We start from the raw sequence: 17,228 nt of genomic DNA, 5'->3' as shown, positions 1-17,228 counted from the left end.
AGCCAAGTGCAGACTTCGGCAGCATTCGAGCCACGAGCTCGGAACCATTCGACGCTCATTAGCACCGATCGGTTACCTCATGAACACGTGGCACAAGAACCAGAGTTGTCACATGAGCAAGAAAACCTAAGTAGCAGTAATAGGGAGTGGTTGGAGAACAGCCAAGTTGAGACTTCGGCAGCCTTCGAGCATCAGGCTCGGAACATTCCAACGCTCATTAGCACCGAACCGCTACCCCATGATGACACGTCACAAAATCAAGATCTGACGCACGGACAGAAGGAGACGATGAGTCAGCCCTGCACATCACGAGAGGTCAGTAACCTAACCTGCCTGGCAATCACCCCTGGTACAGACCTACAGAATAACAGCAGCCGTTATAATAAACGGTCAGATTTTAAAATTGATTACAAAGAACCATTTCAAAAATGGAAGTTAAATAAAGGTGATACAAAAATGGCCGTTATTGAAATATTTTATCGCACGATGTCCCTAAGAATGATGCAGAGCATGATGCGTGCAACACAGCAGCGCGCATGCCAGCCGCCGCGTACGAAGACACCCAGCCGCAGCCGCCCGCGCCGTCGTGGTTCCCGCCGACGAGCACAGTCGTCAGCACACACGCAGGTCACATTGGACCACATGGCAGCGCGTAAGCAACATAATAAAATGTACTATTTAATTTGGTCAAAAGTAATAAGAGTGTCATTAGGTATTTCGTTAATTATTAAAATGTACAAAGCGAACAAAATAAAATTTCGGAAAAATAATTTTGTAAACGTGTTATAGTTTTAATAATTTGCATTTGTATTCGGTTTAATTATTTTTAAGTTTTTATTTTAACATCTTATTTTCAAAAATGCTAAATTAACCGTTGCTAATTTTATTTCAAATGTTTTGGTACATAGTTTTATACTTCATGAACGTAAACATGTATGTTATAGACAAAGATTGCATTCCTACAAATTGCATTGCATTATGCAAATAATTTTGGAACAAAATGTACCTTATGTGTCTTAACATAAACGTTACTGTTAATTAATACTGCGGTCGCACTCACTCTCCAAGTTAATCATTTGTCGCTCACTCGTTCGCTCATTCAATACAATGGCGAGCACATCGATTATGCAAATTCATGTAAACAAGTTATGAAAAAAATCTTATTGTTAAGAATCTATTGGAATGTCATCCTTATGGCACTTTAAGTAAAGCTCATTGTTGTGAGCACGATACTGTAAATTACTATTTTCTTAATGTGTAAGTTTGTAAATTTAACATTTTAACTGTATGTTTTGATGATGATTTGTTAACTAGAATGTTATCTAACAATTACTTTAGCACATACAGCAGTGGTTATGCAGAGAGGTACAGCAGAGAAACGAAAAGCGACGCAGCTGATAAATAAGGTCAGTGTTTCACTTTACTTTGTTGTTTTAATTTTGTTGGTTTTTTCTATTTAATGTTATGCGGTAGTCATGTATTGTACGCATGAACTGAGAGCGACATAAGTGACATGTCGAACCAATTTTTATTTTTTAATGAATGTTTTATATTTTATCTTTAACTTTGAATCTTAATATTTAGAGAAATTAAATTGATACAAGTTTATCCTAAAGCCGTAAAGATTTTAATCTTACGAACGACTTATTGTGTGTTATTAGTTTTCTGGATAATTCTCATCTTTGATTAATGTTCTTTCTTAGAGTGATTTTACAACGACATAAGCTATGTCAACGAACAGTTTAGTTTTTGCATGATGTTTATTTTTATAACTTAGCATTCGGGATTTCTGGAACTTAAAGTTATTGATGCATTAGAATGCACTTCCGTAGGCCGTAATGTGTTAAAGAATAATTTCTTAAAATGAAATATTTACATATTTGGTTTGGCGACGTCTTTAATTAACTTGATTGAAAATTATTTTCAATTTAATATTTTTGTGATTAATATTTAGCCTTTAATATTTTTGCTGATAAGTTGTATCATTTTAGCTTACAAACTAAGCACAGTGAATGAGTCGAATGCCGTAAGATTTAAAGAACATATCTTACGAACAAGTGATTTGCTAGTTTTAAAAATTATTAGAATCATTTGGCGCGAATGGCGCACTTTCGTTGCCCACCCAAATGTCAGATTGATTAGTTAGAAGACGTAAACGTTGATAGTTGATAAGGCGAGCGTTGCGCTGATGCACCGTCACAGTAAAGGATTTTTATTCCTAACACTAAATATTTATTAGTTTCTTAATTCTTCACGTGTTTAATTAATTACATTGTCACCCCTAACTTAGGGTAGGTTCTGAGATCCTCAATGGAGACGAATAGTAAGCTGATAAATTATTTTTTTATTTATTTGTCACTTGATTAGAATAATTGAGATTGCCGACTACAGCTAATTGTTTTGAAGTAATTAAACAAGTTCAGTGAATAGATTACTTTGATATTACCTTGTCATACAGTTTTATTAAACTTGTTTTGTTTGCTTGGGTCATAATCTAAAAAAATTAAATTAGACCTACTTCCCGTATACAGATTTGTCTGGAATTTGGTACAGTCCGTTTGTTGTGATAATACATTATTTTGTTTGTTAAAGTATTACTTTGAAGTTTAAAATTTTTTGAACAAATTTGTTTTTTGTAATAATTTTCAATATTAGTCATGAGTCAACATGGCACTGGTGAGTGTTTGTCTGGTCTGCACAAAGATCCTCCTTTACTAGATTTGTAACACGTTTAGAGTTTTCAATGATATTAAAAAACACAATTTTTCGGATTTTTGTAATTCTGGAATAAAAGTTTATTTCCAAAATTATAAAATAGCCTGGACACGTATAAATAGGTTTTAGCGAGTGGTAGGGAAAGTAAAAAGCAACCACAAATTATTTGTTGTTTTGACAGTTGATGTGATTTAGAGTAGTAATTCATATTCACTTGCACATTTCTTTCCAGTTCAGTATTTGCCAAGTGTAATATGTAACGGAGCATAGATAACAACAACTGTTAGTTATTTTTACCAAATCAGTCGAGATTTGTTTCCGTGCATTTTTCTTAATTTTCATACACTTTATCTCGCTCTTTAAATTAATTACAAGAACCTTATTTGACATTAATCATGATCCGAAATGTATTGTTCAAGGCTAATTAAACTATTTGGTTAACTCAATTTAATTAATAAAATATACTTGCTGTTTTGTTTTGTCTCCGTGTTATACTTTAGTGTTGAAACACCTTATCTAAAATAATTTAGTATCAAACTTAAAGGAGTGAACAAAGATGTTTTTGCAGACCAGTGTAATATTACTTTTATTTTCACTTAAATCAGGTGGTCCTGGTGTAATTATCAACACATAAACGCACTTTTTGCGATGCTTTGTTAGAAGCATATGTAGCTGTTATGTACTGGCGTTCCAACGTGTTGATGGTAAGGTATTATGTTTGTTTACCACATCGGTCAGAACCCCAGCAGCACTGTTAGCTGCACTTATGGCGAGCGCACTCCCGACGCTGACGGATGTCAGCACAGCTTGGCGCCCAGGGTTTGCGCTATGAACCTACGACTGACCGAGGTAAGAAGGCAAACTAACTAACCTGATCACAATTGAATCCTTTTGTAATTTTATTGTATTTATATTGAAATTATTTAAGCTTTATAAGATAACAGTAGGGAATTTCTGATCGTCTTTAGACATGGCGCAGTGAGTGCGGCACTAGTCGGATTAGGTCTGGCACCTGGTCGCTCGGGTCGCCTGTCTGGATGATAGGTCGATAGCACATTGATGTAGTGCTGACGAGTCAGCACTAGGGGGCGGTGTTGACGATAGAATGTCAAAGCCTTCTGCGATAATTTGTTAATTATTTAAGTTTATCGACTTTGTGTTATTTTATTATATTTCTATGCGTATTTAATATATTTGCACTCTGTATTCGTACCATAACGTACCATTTTATTATCTGTAAACTACTGATTATTACTAAGGTAGATGTAAAAACTATTGGTAACTTTTGAATAAAATAAATAAAGATGTTGCAAGGTAGTCGGCACACAGATCAGTCGAATTCAGCCGTCGGACTGCGAACAGTGCGCGCCTATTCAAATCCTGCCTTTTATTTCTCTCCTCCTCGCCGCCATCCTCTACAATATCCTTTCTTCCTCCTTAAATAACTTAGTAATATTATAAATGTGAATATTTTGATGGACGGATGGATGTTTGTTAGAAGGTATCTCCAGAACGGCTAAACGGATCTCGCTAAAATTTTGCATGCATTTAGAACACATAGGCTACTACTTATTTTTTTTTAATTCCTTGCGGACGGAGTCGCGAGCGACCGCTAGTTATAGAATAATAACATGAACAAGCAGCTTAATTTTTGGTATACAAATCCTTTCATAACACTTTAGTTAGGATATTTCACAAGATAATAAACAAAAGAACCATCAGTTGCTCAATAATGAACAATGAAGTAGTTTGTTACAGTCAAAGAGCTGTTATTATAGAAGTGTTCAAAGTTTCGCGAAGGCGTAATTAACCACCGCAAAAAATTTGGCAATACGCAAGTCACGGCTTTTTGCTTCCCGGGCATCGTTCATTGCGCATGCGTAATAATAGCATCTTTTGCGTATGGTCCAAGTTAAAAGAGATAAATTATATTGTCATTATTTAATTTAATATATAGTTAACAATTACTTTTGCGATAATTCCGATTAAGATAGATTAGTTCTTTTGATTTAATATGATAGATATGTATTAGTATTTGATTAGGGATAACTTTATGAGTATCTAAAGATAGTAAGAAAAATGCACTGATTTAATAGTTTGTACGGGTATTCCTTGATACAGTAGTAAATTTTTAAATACTAATTTAAAACTAATCGATAAAATTTTACTGAGTTTCCTTATTTAAGTTGCCACTCTGATGTACTGGGATCTTATTCTAGTGAACACAAAATTATTATGCTTTCGCTTATGACTTAAACAACTGAAGTGGTTGAACCGTGAGAACTGAGCGATAAAAAGAGACAGCAATATACTTTTGTTGTAACCGTCGAAATTGGTATAACAGTATTTTTTTACGGTTTTATTTATGTTTATATCAATGATTTTACCGACGCCATTTTATCTTCTCTTATAACTTCCGATTCAGTGGACATAACATTGACAATGTCACAGAAATAAATCTTGCAAAAGTCTACGAAATATAATAAAAAAGGCCTTTCATCTTAACAATAATAAATACCATTGTGTTCTTACATAAAACGGTCATGGGCGCATAGTTTTCTTGTAGATTAGATAGACATGTTTAATTGTAGATTAGGTTAAATTATTCAAACTTTCGTGAGACATTATAATAAACTTATATAAAACTGCTAAACACTCACGTATATTCATCCGGTGGCGGCACCGGCTAGTTTCGAGCCCATCGAGGGTCCTTCTTCTGGGTGAGTGGGACTGGTATTATTTCGCGGACGTGGCCCGTCGTTCACTGACACCGGACGTATTTACGTGAGTGTTTAGCCGTTTTTATTTAAATAGATTAGAAATAGTAAATTAGAATGCAATTGCATTTGCCTAAGAAACCTGGCTAATACTTGTAAGATTACTTATGGGTTTTAAACGAATAGTTATATTCTATTGAATATATGTTGAACTACTAACAAATGAACATCACTGTCTACTCAAACTAAAGACAATGTTTACTTTAACTTATATAAACTAAGAACAAACACCTTCTCTCGTTATAAGACTGTAGATAAAATAATGAAGAATGGTCCGGAAGCTTTTCCACTCTTGGCCCCAAGTTTCCTTTAGTGAGGATAATTTTCGCTCGCTCGCTTACACAAAAACTGGATGAGATTTATTGGGCCGGCAGTTTGTTCACTAAATGTTCTTACGAGTAATAATGGATTTATATTTAAAGCAAGCTATGGTGCTTTATCTTAACTACTTTGTTTTATCTTAATTAAAATGTAAATTTAAGTACTTTAAAGTAATACTTGGAACGTCAGGTAAATGTTTTTAATCTATATTACAAGTATTAGTTGGTAATATGAGATCTAGTAATCTTATTCCTAAATTTTAATCGCTCACACTATATCCCCTAAGTGGGGAAGAGGACACACAGGAGTCCACAGTGCGCCTCTATTAAGCTGTATCTTAGGCTCTGCTTTTAATGTCGGGCCATGACAGCAAACATATGAAGAGTCCAAATTGAGTCCTACATTTTTATACGATAATTTTATTACGATTGGATTAATTACGTAAAGGAACAGAAAGAGAGAGAAAGAGTTTGTAATAGTAATTATTATAATTTCGTTTTTCATGGCCTTATTTTTATCTTGTATTTGTTTTGAAGCATATCGCTGTATAAGTGTTGTTTAGTCCTAAATAAAGAGAACGTGCTGATATATTCGTCTAGGGTATCTTCATGTAATAACTTTACAATACTCATTGATAAAGCCTTAAAATTGATGCTATCGATAGTTTTCGAACAATTTAATTATTGATAATTAATTTAAAAAAGTATTTTTTTTATATCATAAGGTGGCAAACGAGCGAGCGGCCACCTCAAATCACTGAAATAGCGAAGTGAACGTTGCCCATAGACATACGCGATTGCATATGCGTTGCCTACCTTTAATCGACGGACGAGAGAATGCACAGAAAGAAAACATCTTCCCTTTCCTTGCATCCTTTCATCTGGAATATCTACTTCCACTTCAAATCCTTTCTTTATAAGAAGATGGGTGGGAAGGGAAAGAGGGCTAAATTAGGTCTGCGGGACGATTAGAAACATGTTCTTAACATTCTTCATAAAAATTAAACTCATTCCATATTTTCACATTTCATGCCAAAATGGTTTTAATAATCTTTGTGGTAAATGTATAAATTTAGGTTAATTTCAAGCCAGATGTAATAAACAAAATGTTAATTAGATTTAGGTAATAAATTTTGGCAACATTAAGTACCCTGCTTAAGTGCAATAAAAAGTTGAAGGAAATAATATCATTAAAATTATTTATGTTTCTTAATCAACCTGTCTGATTTACATTCGGGTAACTTGATACTGTTATATTAAGTGTACATAGAACGTTGGGGTTAATGACTTTTACAATCTTACCGTGAGTTTTCACTGTTGTTATAATTAAACAAAAACATAATCTCATCTCTATCTTTGCCTTTGTAGTTACAGAGATAATGATAATTTATCGACGGATGAAACATGATTATAATTTTGGTTGTTGTTATGAAAAAAATATTTTTTTTTTCATCAACATCTTTTCAAGTCAATTTCATCAGGTATTATTTTTATTCAGATACGTTATATTAGTTATTTGTTTATAAAAATATGAAGAATAGATTTTTTTATACAACAATTGGTTTAAAGAACATCCAAGTTTAATATAGTTAAAAAAAAATTCTAACTGATTTTTCATTAAATTTCGACCCTTTGTGACGTATATTGGAATAATAATATTTCATGAATTTAATATAAAAGATGATTTACCATTGCGCTTGTTTTATACAGCCGGAGCGCGGTGAGGGGTGGGGTCTACGGCAGTCGTAGCGCGTTCGTAACCCGTAGCGCACGCTACGAGGGGCGCTGTCACGTTGCAATTTACGCCTGCAAGGCGCTGAAACTGAAATAAATGTTGACAGAATAAAACTATAAACATACTGTGAAATTTGTGTATGTGAGATATATATATATCAGTGGTAGTGATGTGTGTTTATTTGTGAATAATTTTATAGCAAGGTAATAATTTTCATACAAAAAGATTTCTTTGGTGTTTTTTCCTTTGAGCATCCGTGTCCTTGTATTTTTATTGCGGCAATAAACTCGATTTTGGGAGGACTTTTATGTCATAAATCTTTTAATTAACTCGCAATAAAACACGTTCGCGGCGTTGAGTGAAGATCTCTGTCACGGTACATAAAACAGCACACCCTGTACACATATTTTGGAATAACGATACATCAAAATTATGACTGAATTTAATTCAATTTTGACAATATATTATGTTGTATTAAACCAATAAATAAGCAATAAATCTCACGAGCAACAGTCCTGTAGAAAGTAGACCAGAAATTATTTACTAATTTTTGTATAATACATTTTTTAAAATGTTATGAATATTGCTTACGATTTAGTGTTCTTAATAAATTATGTATTTTTACTAACATTTGTATATTATGATAGTCAAGATATTGACGAAATCTTAAATATGAATAAAAACTAAACAAGGAAAAATATTTATCAGAACAAACTAAAATCTTTATGAAAAATCTCACAATTTCAATTTACATAATATTTCTCAAAGGTCTTTAAGTATCTTATTCCACTTGAGTTGGTATAATATCTTTTTATTCATTTACTTAAAAAAAATGTATAAAATATTTTTTAAATACCACACCGACTAATTATGTTAGGTGTACATCCTTTCCCAAATAAGAAGGTCTGTGTCCAATAGTAGACTAACACAATGACGATAATGATAAAACTGACTAACATAATGAATGCAATTTATAGTATCATTACATCTGCAAATGACAAGTGTATTAAATAATATTGAAGACGTTACTTATATGTGGCAAATATAGTACATATAACATTTATATTTCCATCTCGTATCTTGAGAGCTCTTTATACATTTATATCATAATACTCTGAAGCAGTGAGTTATGGAGTTTTTGTTATATACTGGCATTACTTGATGATGATGTTTTTAGATTACATCTGATAACTGTGGACTGAGGTTGTTTAATAAAATATCGCAATATGCTGGCTTATTTCATTTGTATATGTAGCTAGGTTGTTATTAATTTTTAATTCAAAATTTACTTTTTTTATCGTTGAACTTTGGGACACACTGTATAGTAATACTAGCTGTCGCCTGCGACTCTGTCGGCGTAGAATTAAAAAAATAATCAGTAGCCTTTGCCTTCAAGACTATGCTCTATATGTATGCCAAATTTCATCGAGATTCGTTCATTTGTTCTTGAGATACCTTCAAACAAACATGCATTTATCTAAACATTCGCATTTATAATATTAGTGAGACGTCGCCTAATTTTTACTTGTAACTAAAATGTAAAAATAAGCGGTTCCAATTGTCACATACAGCTAATTATAATTAAACTCTTCCACTTTAAATAGGTTTGATCAGATCATTAAAAAAAATTAATAACGTTCTATTATAAATAAAATCATGTAACATGTTTATTGTAAGATTACGTCGTTCTACCATAAATAAATCTGCATTGTCTATGTTCGTGGGCAGACACCCGAACATCGTGGGTGTTAAGTAATGTGTTTTATAAAGAGAAGAATCGTTCGTATTCACGCTACATTTAATAGAGTACCTTTGAATAATTAGAATAATATTCTTTTTTTTGGTAAACACGGAAGTATTAAAAACGAATTATAAAAAAATCGATAGTAGCTCTTTGTTTTTAACACAATATTAGTTTATTGTGCACTTGAAATAAGTTTAAACTTAAGTAAAATCTTATTAATATTATAAATGCGAAAGTTTAGATGGATGGATGTTTAAAGGTATCTTTAGAACGTCTAAATGGATCTCGATGTAGTTTGGTACAGATGTAGAGCGTAGTCTGGAAGAACACATAGGCTATTAATTAAGTTTTTTTTTAATTTCACGTGGACGGAGGCGTAGGCGACAGCTAGTCTGATTTTAAAACATTCTTCAAAGACCAAAGAAATATTGAGTTGTTTAATACCATGCTATTATCGTAGAGTATATTGGATATGCGTAAGAAGGGGGTAGACTCGGGTATGACGGCTGATAGAGATGTATGGAGGAGTAGTACATACTGTGCCGACCCTCGATATGGATAAGGGCAGGTTGATGGTGATTATCATAGAGTATATTATGTAGAGTACAGTTTCCATGATTATAGTTAATTATTTATGCTAAATAATTTTAAATTGTCATTTATCATTTGATTCAAATCATTAATCAGCGAAATACGTACAGCAGGATATCTTTATGATTATTGTACAGTTAATGGCTAACTATTGGCAATAATTCATTCGCTGTAACAGCGATTGTATGCCTGCGTTAATTATGGACTAATTTTACTTTAAAACGTGACCAGAAATTGGAATGAATTGAAGGTATTTAGCCAAATTTATTGTACTAATTTATTTTGTTAAACCTCGCTTTAAGCTTCACCTGCACGTGGTACATTTATAAATGTACAAGAAAATATTTCTTCATCATCATCATCAGCTCACTATACGTCCCCACCGAGGGGTCCGGAGCCTACCCTAAGTTAAGGGTGATTAGACCATAGTCAACCGCGGTGGCCAAGTGCGGGTTGGTTGACTTCACACATATCTTTGAATTTCTTCTCAGATACGTGCAGGTTACATCACGATGTTTTCCTTCACCGTAAGAACGTCGGATAAATGTACATATGTAAATCGGAAATCGAAAAACACATTGGTACATGGCGGGATTCGAACCCAGGTCCTGCCGATTGCAAGTCAAATGCTTGACCCCTGAGCCACCGACGCTCACAAGAAAATATTTTGGTTTCATTTAATCGGATAAATAAACAGACTATTTAAAAATTGTATTTACAGGCTAATTAGTAAATTAAATAAATCTCTATGTCTATATTCCTATATGACTCATACGAAAAATGAATAAAAATGCGTCTTTGCTATTTTGAATATTAAGGCGTAGTTACAGAATTAGTAATATGAAATAGTAGGGGTATGATATTATTAATAGTAACATTGAGGCGGCCAAACAACAGTAGGGGTCTTAATAACATTAAATATAACCTCTGTTAACGATGACTTGAATAATTTTAACCTGTTATCAAATTTAGCCTTGGAAACATATATGTTATTAGTAGTAGAACCTACGACCCTAAAGTCAATAGTCCGTGATGTTAACTATTAGGCTATTGGCGCTTTTTTATTTTTGGTCTACGGTTATTTTAAAACAGTTCTAAAGCATTTATAATCTTATTAATATTATAATTACGAATGTTTGTATGGATCGATGGATGTTTGTTTGAAAATATCTCCAGAACGGCTGCATGAATCTTGCTTAAATTTGATATAGATGTTGAACATAACCAGGATGAACACATAGGCTACTATTTTTTTTAATTCCGCGCGGGTGTAGTCGCGGGCGACAGCTAGTAAATTATATTTGTCTAGAAATATTATAGTAGAAAGTTAAGTTACTAAAGTTGAATTAAATAAGTTAAATTAAACATAAAGACAACGGATTAACTTTTAAACCATCAAGAAATCCTTTGTTCTGATTCAATTTAATTATTTTGCTTAATTCAATTACAATCCCTTTAGGGTTGATTATGTTTGTAGTTCCGTTATTTCCTTTCTTGTCTTAATTACTGGACCGGAAGTAGTGCTTTCCAGGTATCTATGGTCAATCATAACACGACCATTTCAATAGGCGTAGAATAGAAAAGGTCGTAATATCAAGCGTGGATGGTTAGAATGGTCGTCTACGCCAGCCCTGTCGTTCTATTGGATATCTCTGGGCATTTTTTGCAACCGAATGGGTTTTTATGGTCGAGTGGTCTTTTAATAAATGCTATCAGAGATATATAAAGGGTTTATTGTATTTGAAATAAGGAAAAAGGTTTAAGTGTAACTCACTATTGATAAAATCGGTTTTCTTTTTTTTATTAATGTATTTTTAGGTATGTTTTTTTTAATTTACTTATATTTCTTGTACCATTCCACCAGCAGCTTACTAAGCTGTTGGTCTATAATAGGATATTGTTTACATTATTCGAATGCTGGGATTCGAACTCTCGACCACGAGATCGGAAATCCGTCCCCTTAATCATTAGGCTTGGTGGCATTAAAATGAACAATTATATTAAGTCTAATTTTTAAAATTAGTTTGTGTCTTAACATAAATAGAAACATATAGAAATAAATACACAATAAAAGTAAATAATTGCACCCGTATTGTTTTATTTAATACTGCATATTTCACTACGTTAAAAAACTTTACCAGACTTAGCTAAGTTATATCTTGAAACATAAATTGTGTATTAACCATGTATTTATTACTTAACATTTTTATCTTATAACTTAATCTTTAAGCTTTACTATGCACCTGCAAGTAATTTTTACTTGTTAAGTGAACATTGCGTGTTTAAATGAGGTTTCGTGACCGGTGGCCGTTCTGACCACTTCATCACGCGAACGCTTACTTTGTTGTAATAATGTTGTGATTTTTAAGTGCACAATAGACTGCGTTATAAAATTATTGCTACCGTTTTTAACACATAAATTAAACGATTTATTCTACCATAGGGTATTGTTTGAGGTTTGAATATGAAATTAATACTAGTTAAAGGAGCTATGGAATAACGAGGCGTTAGTGATTTAGTAACTTTTATGTTAAAGATGGATTATAGTTTTGTTGTATTTTCTATCTTATAATCTTATAAACACGAATATTTGGATGGATTGAATTATAAACTGATATAAAAACGGTTAAACACTCACGTAAATTCGTCCGCTGGCGGCATCGACTGTTGATGAAGGTCCCTCGATGAGCTCGAAACTGTTCAGTGCCGCCACCGGACGAATATACGTGAGGGTTTAGCCGTTTTTATGCCGGATGGATTCATTTTTGTCTTAAGGTATCTCCAGAACTGCATAGATGTAGAGCATAGCCTGGAAGAACATGTAAGCTACTAATTTTTTTTTTTTAATTTCTTGAAAGAAAATCACGGACGGAGTCACGAGTCACAGATAGTTAATTATAAATGTTATTTTCTCAAATTAGCCAATTCTAGTAAGTTCATTGATGGAATAGCTTTGTACTAAATGAATGTCTTTAATATCTTTTTAACTAGAAATGTACTACTAAAAATACGATAATCTGTACGCTAATACGAAGAACTGTACTTGTAAAGTGAGGATTTTCATATCAAGATATCTATGAAAGCAAAATTACGAGAATTGCTACAAGTCCGTACTTTATTCTGAAATTATAAACCTGAATATCAAATATCGCCGCTTGTACTGAAGTTTATAATAACTTTTTTTTGATAATAAAACTACAACAACAAAACTTATTCAGAGGGGGTAGGTACAACTATGGTGCGCTCCTGACCTCCCTCGCCTCGATTTGCGAAAGCATCTGGGGATCCTATGGTATTGGGTTTGTACATGGACTTCGATGGTCACAGTGTTGGGTAATCTATATATAAAATTAAACGGAGTTATGTATGTATTTGTATTGCATGTAAGTAGAGAGATATAACAAACGTTGTTAGTGGATTACATTTGTCTCGCTAATGTGAGGAGCGCTCGGTGAAATCAACAATGTTTAAAGAAATTATATCCATTGTGTTAGATTAATGCTACGCACTAAGTGGCCATTTAGTTTGCGCGATCGCTACGGGCTCGGAAGCCTGCTCTAATGAGCCGCATACGTGATATTTACGTTCGTAATTTATAGTGTTGCCAGTCGCTGGAATGGCTCAGTGTTCCTTTAAACGTTTATGGTAAAGATTTAACTTTTGATTAAAAATGTAATAATAACAAACCTTACTTCTTACTTCTAACTAATATTATAATTGTGAATGTTTAGATGGATGGATGTTTGTTTGAAGTTATCTCCACAACGGCTGAACGGATCGCGATGAAATTTGGCACAATTACAGAACATAGTCTGAAGGAACGCATCGGCTACAATTTTTTTTTAATTCAGCTTAAGTTTTCTATTTAAATTGTATTTTAAAATATCAAAAATAACTAGAAATTATTAAGTCTAGTCTAGTTCATATGCGTGTTTTAGTTTATAATTACGTCATAACATTTTACCTACCTAATATATTTGAATAGTACCAGATTTAACGCAGTTGTAGTGATATTATTACTCTATTTGTGGACAGAAAGCTATAAAATTTTATAGGATTGTTAACTTAACTAACATTTGAGAGACCACATCTCCGTAATAAATTTACTTTTGAGTAAATAAACTAGATACTTTTCATATTTAGATGACTTTAATAATGTATAGAAATTCATAGAGATAAATATTTTAAGCGCTGAAATCAAAGATTTATAAAAACTGTCATTTTTTTTTAATTTTCACATAGGCTTGCGTTAGTTAATAAAATAAACTTGAGTTGGCTATTTCCTGATTTTAAGTTAGTTTATTAAATAGCTATTTATACTTTACTTTAGGGTTTCACACTTTGATTAATAATCTATATTAATATTATAAAGCGGAAGAGTTTGTTTTACCGCGCTAATCTCAGGAACTATTGGTCCGATATGAAAAATTATTTCTTGGTTGGATTGTCCATTTATAGAGGAAGGCTTTAGGCTATATAACATTACGCTGCGACATTGTTTTTTTTTAAATCCTCGCGGACGGTGTCGCAGGCGACAGCTAGGCCGTGTACAAAGTTATCTATGTACGTTTTTATTACATACAAATGTACACATCACAGACTACCCATATAATTAAATTCCTTCCAATGCTTTCACCTGTCTCATTTGTAAGATGTCTGCCTACGTGACTTGCTACCAACTGTTTATTGTACTCTACGTGTGTGTATGTTCTCGAGTTATTTGCGACTATCGTGTTACCTTCAATGACACAAGTCACTTGCTGACGGCGACACGGGATAAATTCAATATCCAAAATATATAAACGAAATAAACGATAAACGTCACCTTGTCAAACTCATACAACTAAATACACACGTAAACATTGGCCTAGTAGGAATGTTTGCGACAATCGCCATTGTATTATCATAGACTAAAGTTATATTAAAATTTGCACTTATTAGCATCCCTATCGGACTTTAAGGACACCAGAAATCTCATACTAATTTTAACATAATTGTCGATGACGATACTAAGGAGATTGTCACAAATATTCGTGCTAGGCCCACTGATAATAAGGTTAGCGTTGTAGTTTTTTTTTAAATTTAAACCAATAAGAATATTCACCTAACTTTATAATAATATTCTCTTTCCAAGCGATTTTATTATTAAATTTATATGGTCATTGCTTATGTACAACGATTGATAAAATCCTAAGGCGTTAAATATATATGATATGCCACATATATAAATTACGAGTATATTTGAAGATGTAACTAAGTCTTTAATCCGCTATTCATCTGTCACTTGATAACAGGTGCTCAAGAATGTTCTGCGACAGTATCTTGTCACGTCCAATGTGTTACAGACGTTAGTTAGTTTCACACGAGGGCAGACCAGGTAGGTAGAGTAGTAGACTGTACAGTACTGCAACTGTTTGAACGTACTTAAATAACAATACTGTTATGTATCATCGTAAATGTTTAAATAATTGCAATACTGTAATGCGCATTGCTCTGTCACACTGTTCTTCGTGTGAAAGTAGTGTTATTTCGTTAAGGTGTAACAAACTCTCTTGTTGGGGAAATGTTAATTCGGAGTTCTCCTCTACGATCTATTTATGTACAAACTAGTCTGAGAAGGCTTTAATCAATGTCTGTTTAATTCGTGTAACGTGAAAGGTATTCTCGTATCGCGTGATGAACTGACTCGATGGATTTCTTGTTAAAGTTTGCTACAACAATGTTACATTAAAAGGAAACGTTACATAAGAGATTAGTCAAAGTAATTTTTGGTAACAATTTTATCAACCTACTAATATTATGAATGGGAATGTTTAGATTTATAGATGTTTGTTATAAGGTTTAGTAGCGTTGGAAGAACACGTAGATTAACTATTTTTTTTTAATTCCACGTTTATGGAGTCTCGGGCGACAGTTAGTGTTTTTATAGGTCTGTATTTGAATTAATAAAATGTGATTTATACGTAGAGTCACATGTGCGCGTATGTATTTAATTTTTTTCCAACTTTATACAATTTATATTCATTCATAGTTGAAGCCGCTGGGACGAGATTTAAAGCACGTCATGTAGAGCGTTTTATTTTGTAACCAGTTTTTAATTTGCTATTTCAAAATCGTCGGGCTGTGAAATATTTAAGGTCGGAACAAATGCAGTTAGTTAGCAAGCCAATAGATCTGCTTATTGCATTTGCTTATGCATTAAAATTTTAAATTGATTCTGATAGAACCTACATATATATTATGTTTTTAATATTAACAATGAAGTTCGTTCTAATCTTATAAGAGTGTGAGTGCGTTTTAAATTACAAGAGGTGAGAAGAGACTGGAAATAGGAAAATGATAGGGACTGGTAGAAAAAGTTGGAGGAAGCCTATACCCAGAAAGGTGTTCAAATATTGATATGAAAAGGCTAAGTAAATAAAATAAATAAATGAAATACATAAGACATCAAAATAGAACTCTTAGCTACATAAGCTGTAGACATGCGAGCTTTTCAATTCCTTCAAACTTTAGGAAAGGTGTTCCAAGATATTTATCCGTTCACGAAAATTGTGGAACATTCCCGAAGCATCGTGTCGAGTAGCAAACGGTACTCGGGCGAAGTTGTCGAGTAAATCTGCCCAAGAAAGGTTGCGGGGGAAATTGTTGCGCCATACCTCAGGTCCGACCTTGTTAAACACAACTTAACTTATTGTTTCTCGGTTAGCAAGTTTCATATTTATAGCGGAGTTTCATGTTGAAGTGGTAGTGAGGAGTTTGGGATTAGGCGTTACGACGAAATCCTTGCTTTCACAGTACGAGATTGGCAGTGTCACAACAATTTATTCGGGCACTATTACACTTACTTATAATTTTTATTTGAGAAATTGTCACAAAACACACAAACAAAACGTTCGAACGAGATTAAATGTCTCGTCATCAGTTCACTAATGTCGATACTGATGAGTTCGGAGCCTATGTTTATGGCCCCTAAGCCACCGACGTTCCCTAGTAATACAAGAGAGTGTCCCTAATGTAATATGTATAAAAAAATTATAAAATACTGCGAAAAGTCATAATATTACGATGTCTCATAAGACGTATTCACTGCCAAAACATGTCAATATAAACATTTGTCTCTGTCTTATTTATAGGGGATGAGAGCGATGAAAACGGTTTTTACAGATTTTTAGAGAACAATAACGCTATACAAAGCGGTATGTTGAGTTTTTTCTAATCTTTTACAATTAAAATTACTAAGAATTCAAAGAAATGAACATCATAATTAATTTTATCTTTCAACAGCGTTAATTTAATTTGTCAAATGTTATTCTTGTTTGTAACAATTACCATCAGCGTAATTTAAA

At 33.0% G+C, this 17,228-nt stretch overlaps 1 protein-coding gene across 1 annotated transcript in view; it reads left to right on the top strand.

Annotated features, from left to right (window-relative positions):
• The window catches only part of LOC106119927 (uncharacterized), a 3,909-nt gene extending 142 nt beyond the window's left edge, over nt 1-3,767 (top strand). The window contains exons 2-6 of the mRNA XM_013315053.1: nt 3-315; nt 508-652; nt 1,339-1,406; nt 3,454-3,564; nt 3,684-3,767. Of these exons, the coding sequence (XP_013170507.1) occupies nt 3-315; nt 508-652; nt 1,339-1,406; nt 3,454-3,564; nt 3,684-3,767 (721 nt within the window). The remainder of the gene's footprint in view (nt 1-2; nt 316-507; nt 653-1,338; nt 1,407-3,453; nt 3,565-3,683) is intronic.
• Nucleotides 3,768-17,228: the final 13,461 nt, after the last annotated feature.

The sequence above is a fragment of the Papilio xuthus genome, unplaced genomic scaffold (assembly GCF_000836235.2).
Source record: "Papilio xuthus unplaced genomic scaffold, Pxut_1.1 DF826961.1, whole genome shotgun sequence".
Classification (NCBI taxonomy): domain Eukaryota; kingdom Metazoa; phylum Arthropoda; class Insecta; order Lepidoptera; family Papilionidae; genus Papilio; species Papilio xuthus.
Note: the sequence above shows the minus strand (reverse complement) of the source record. Positions and strands in the feature narration are given on the sequence as shown.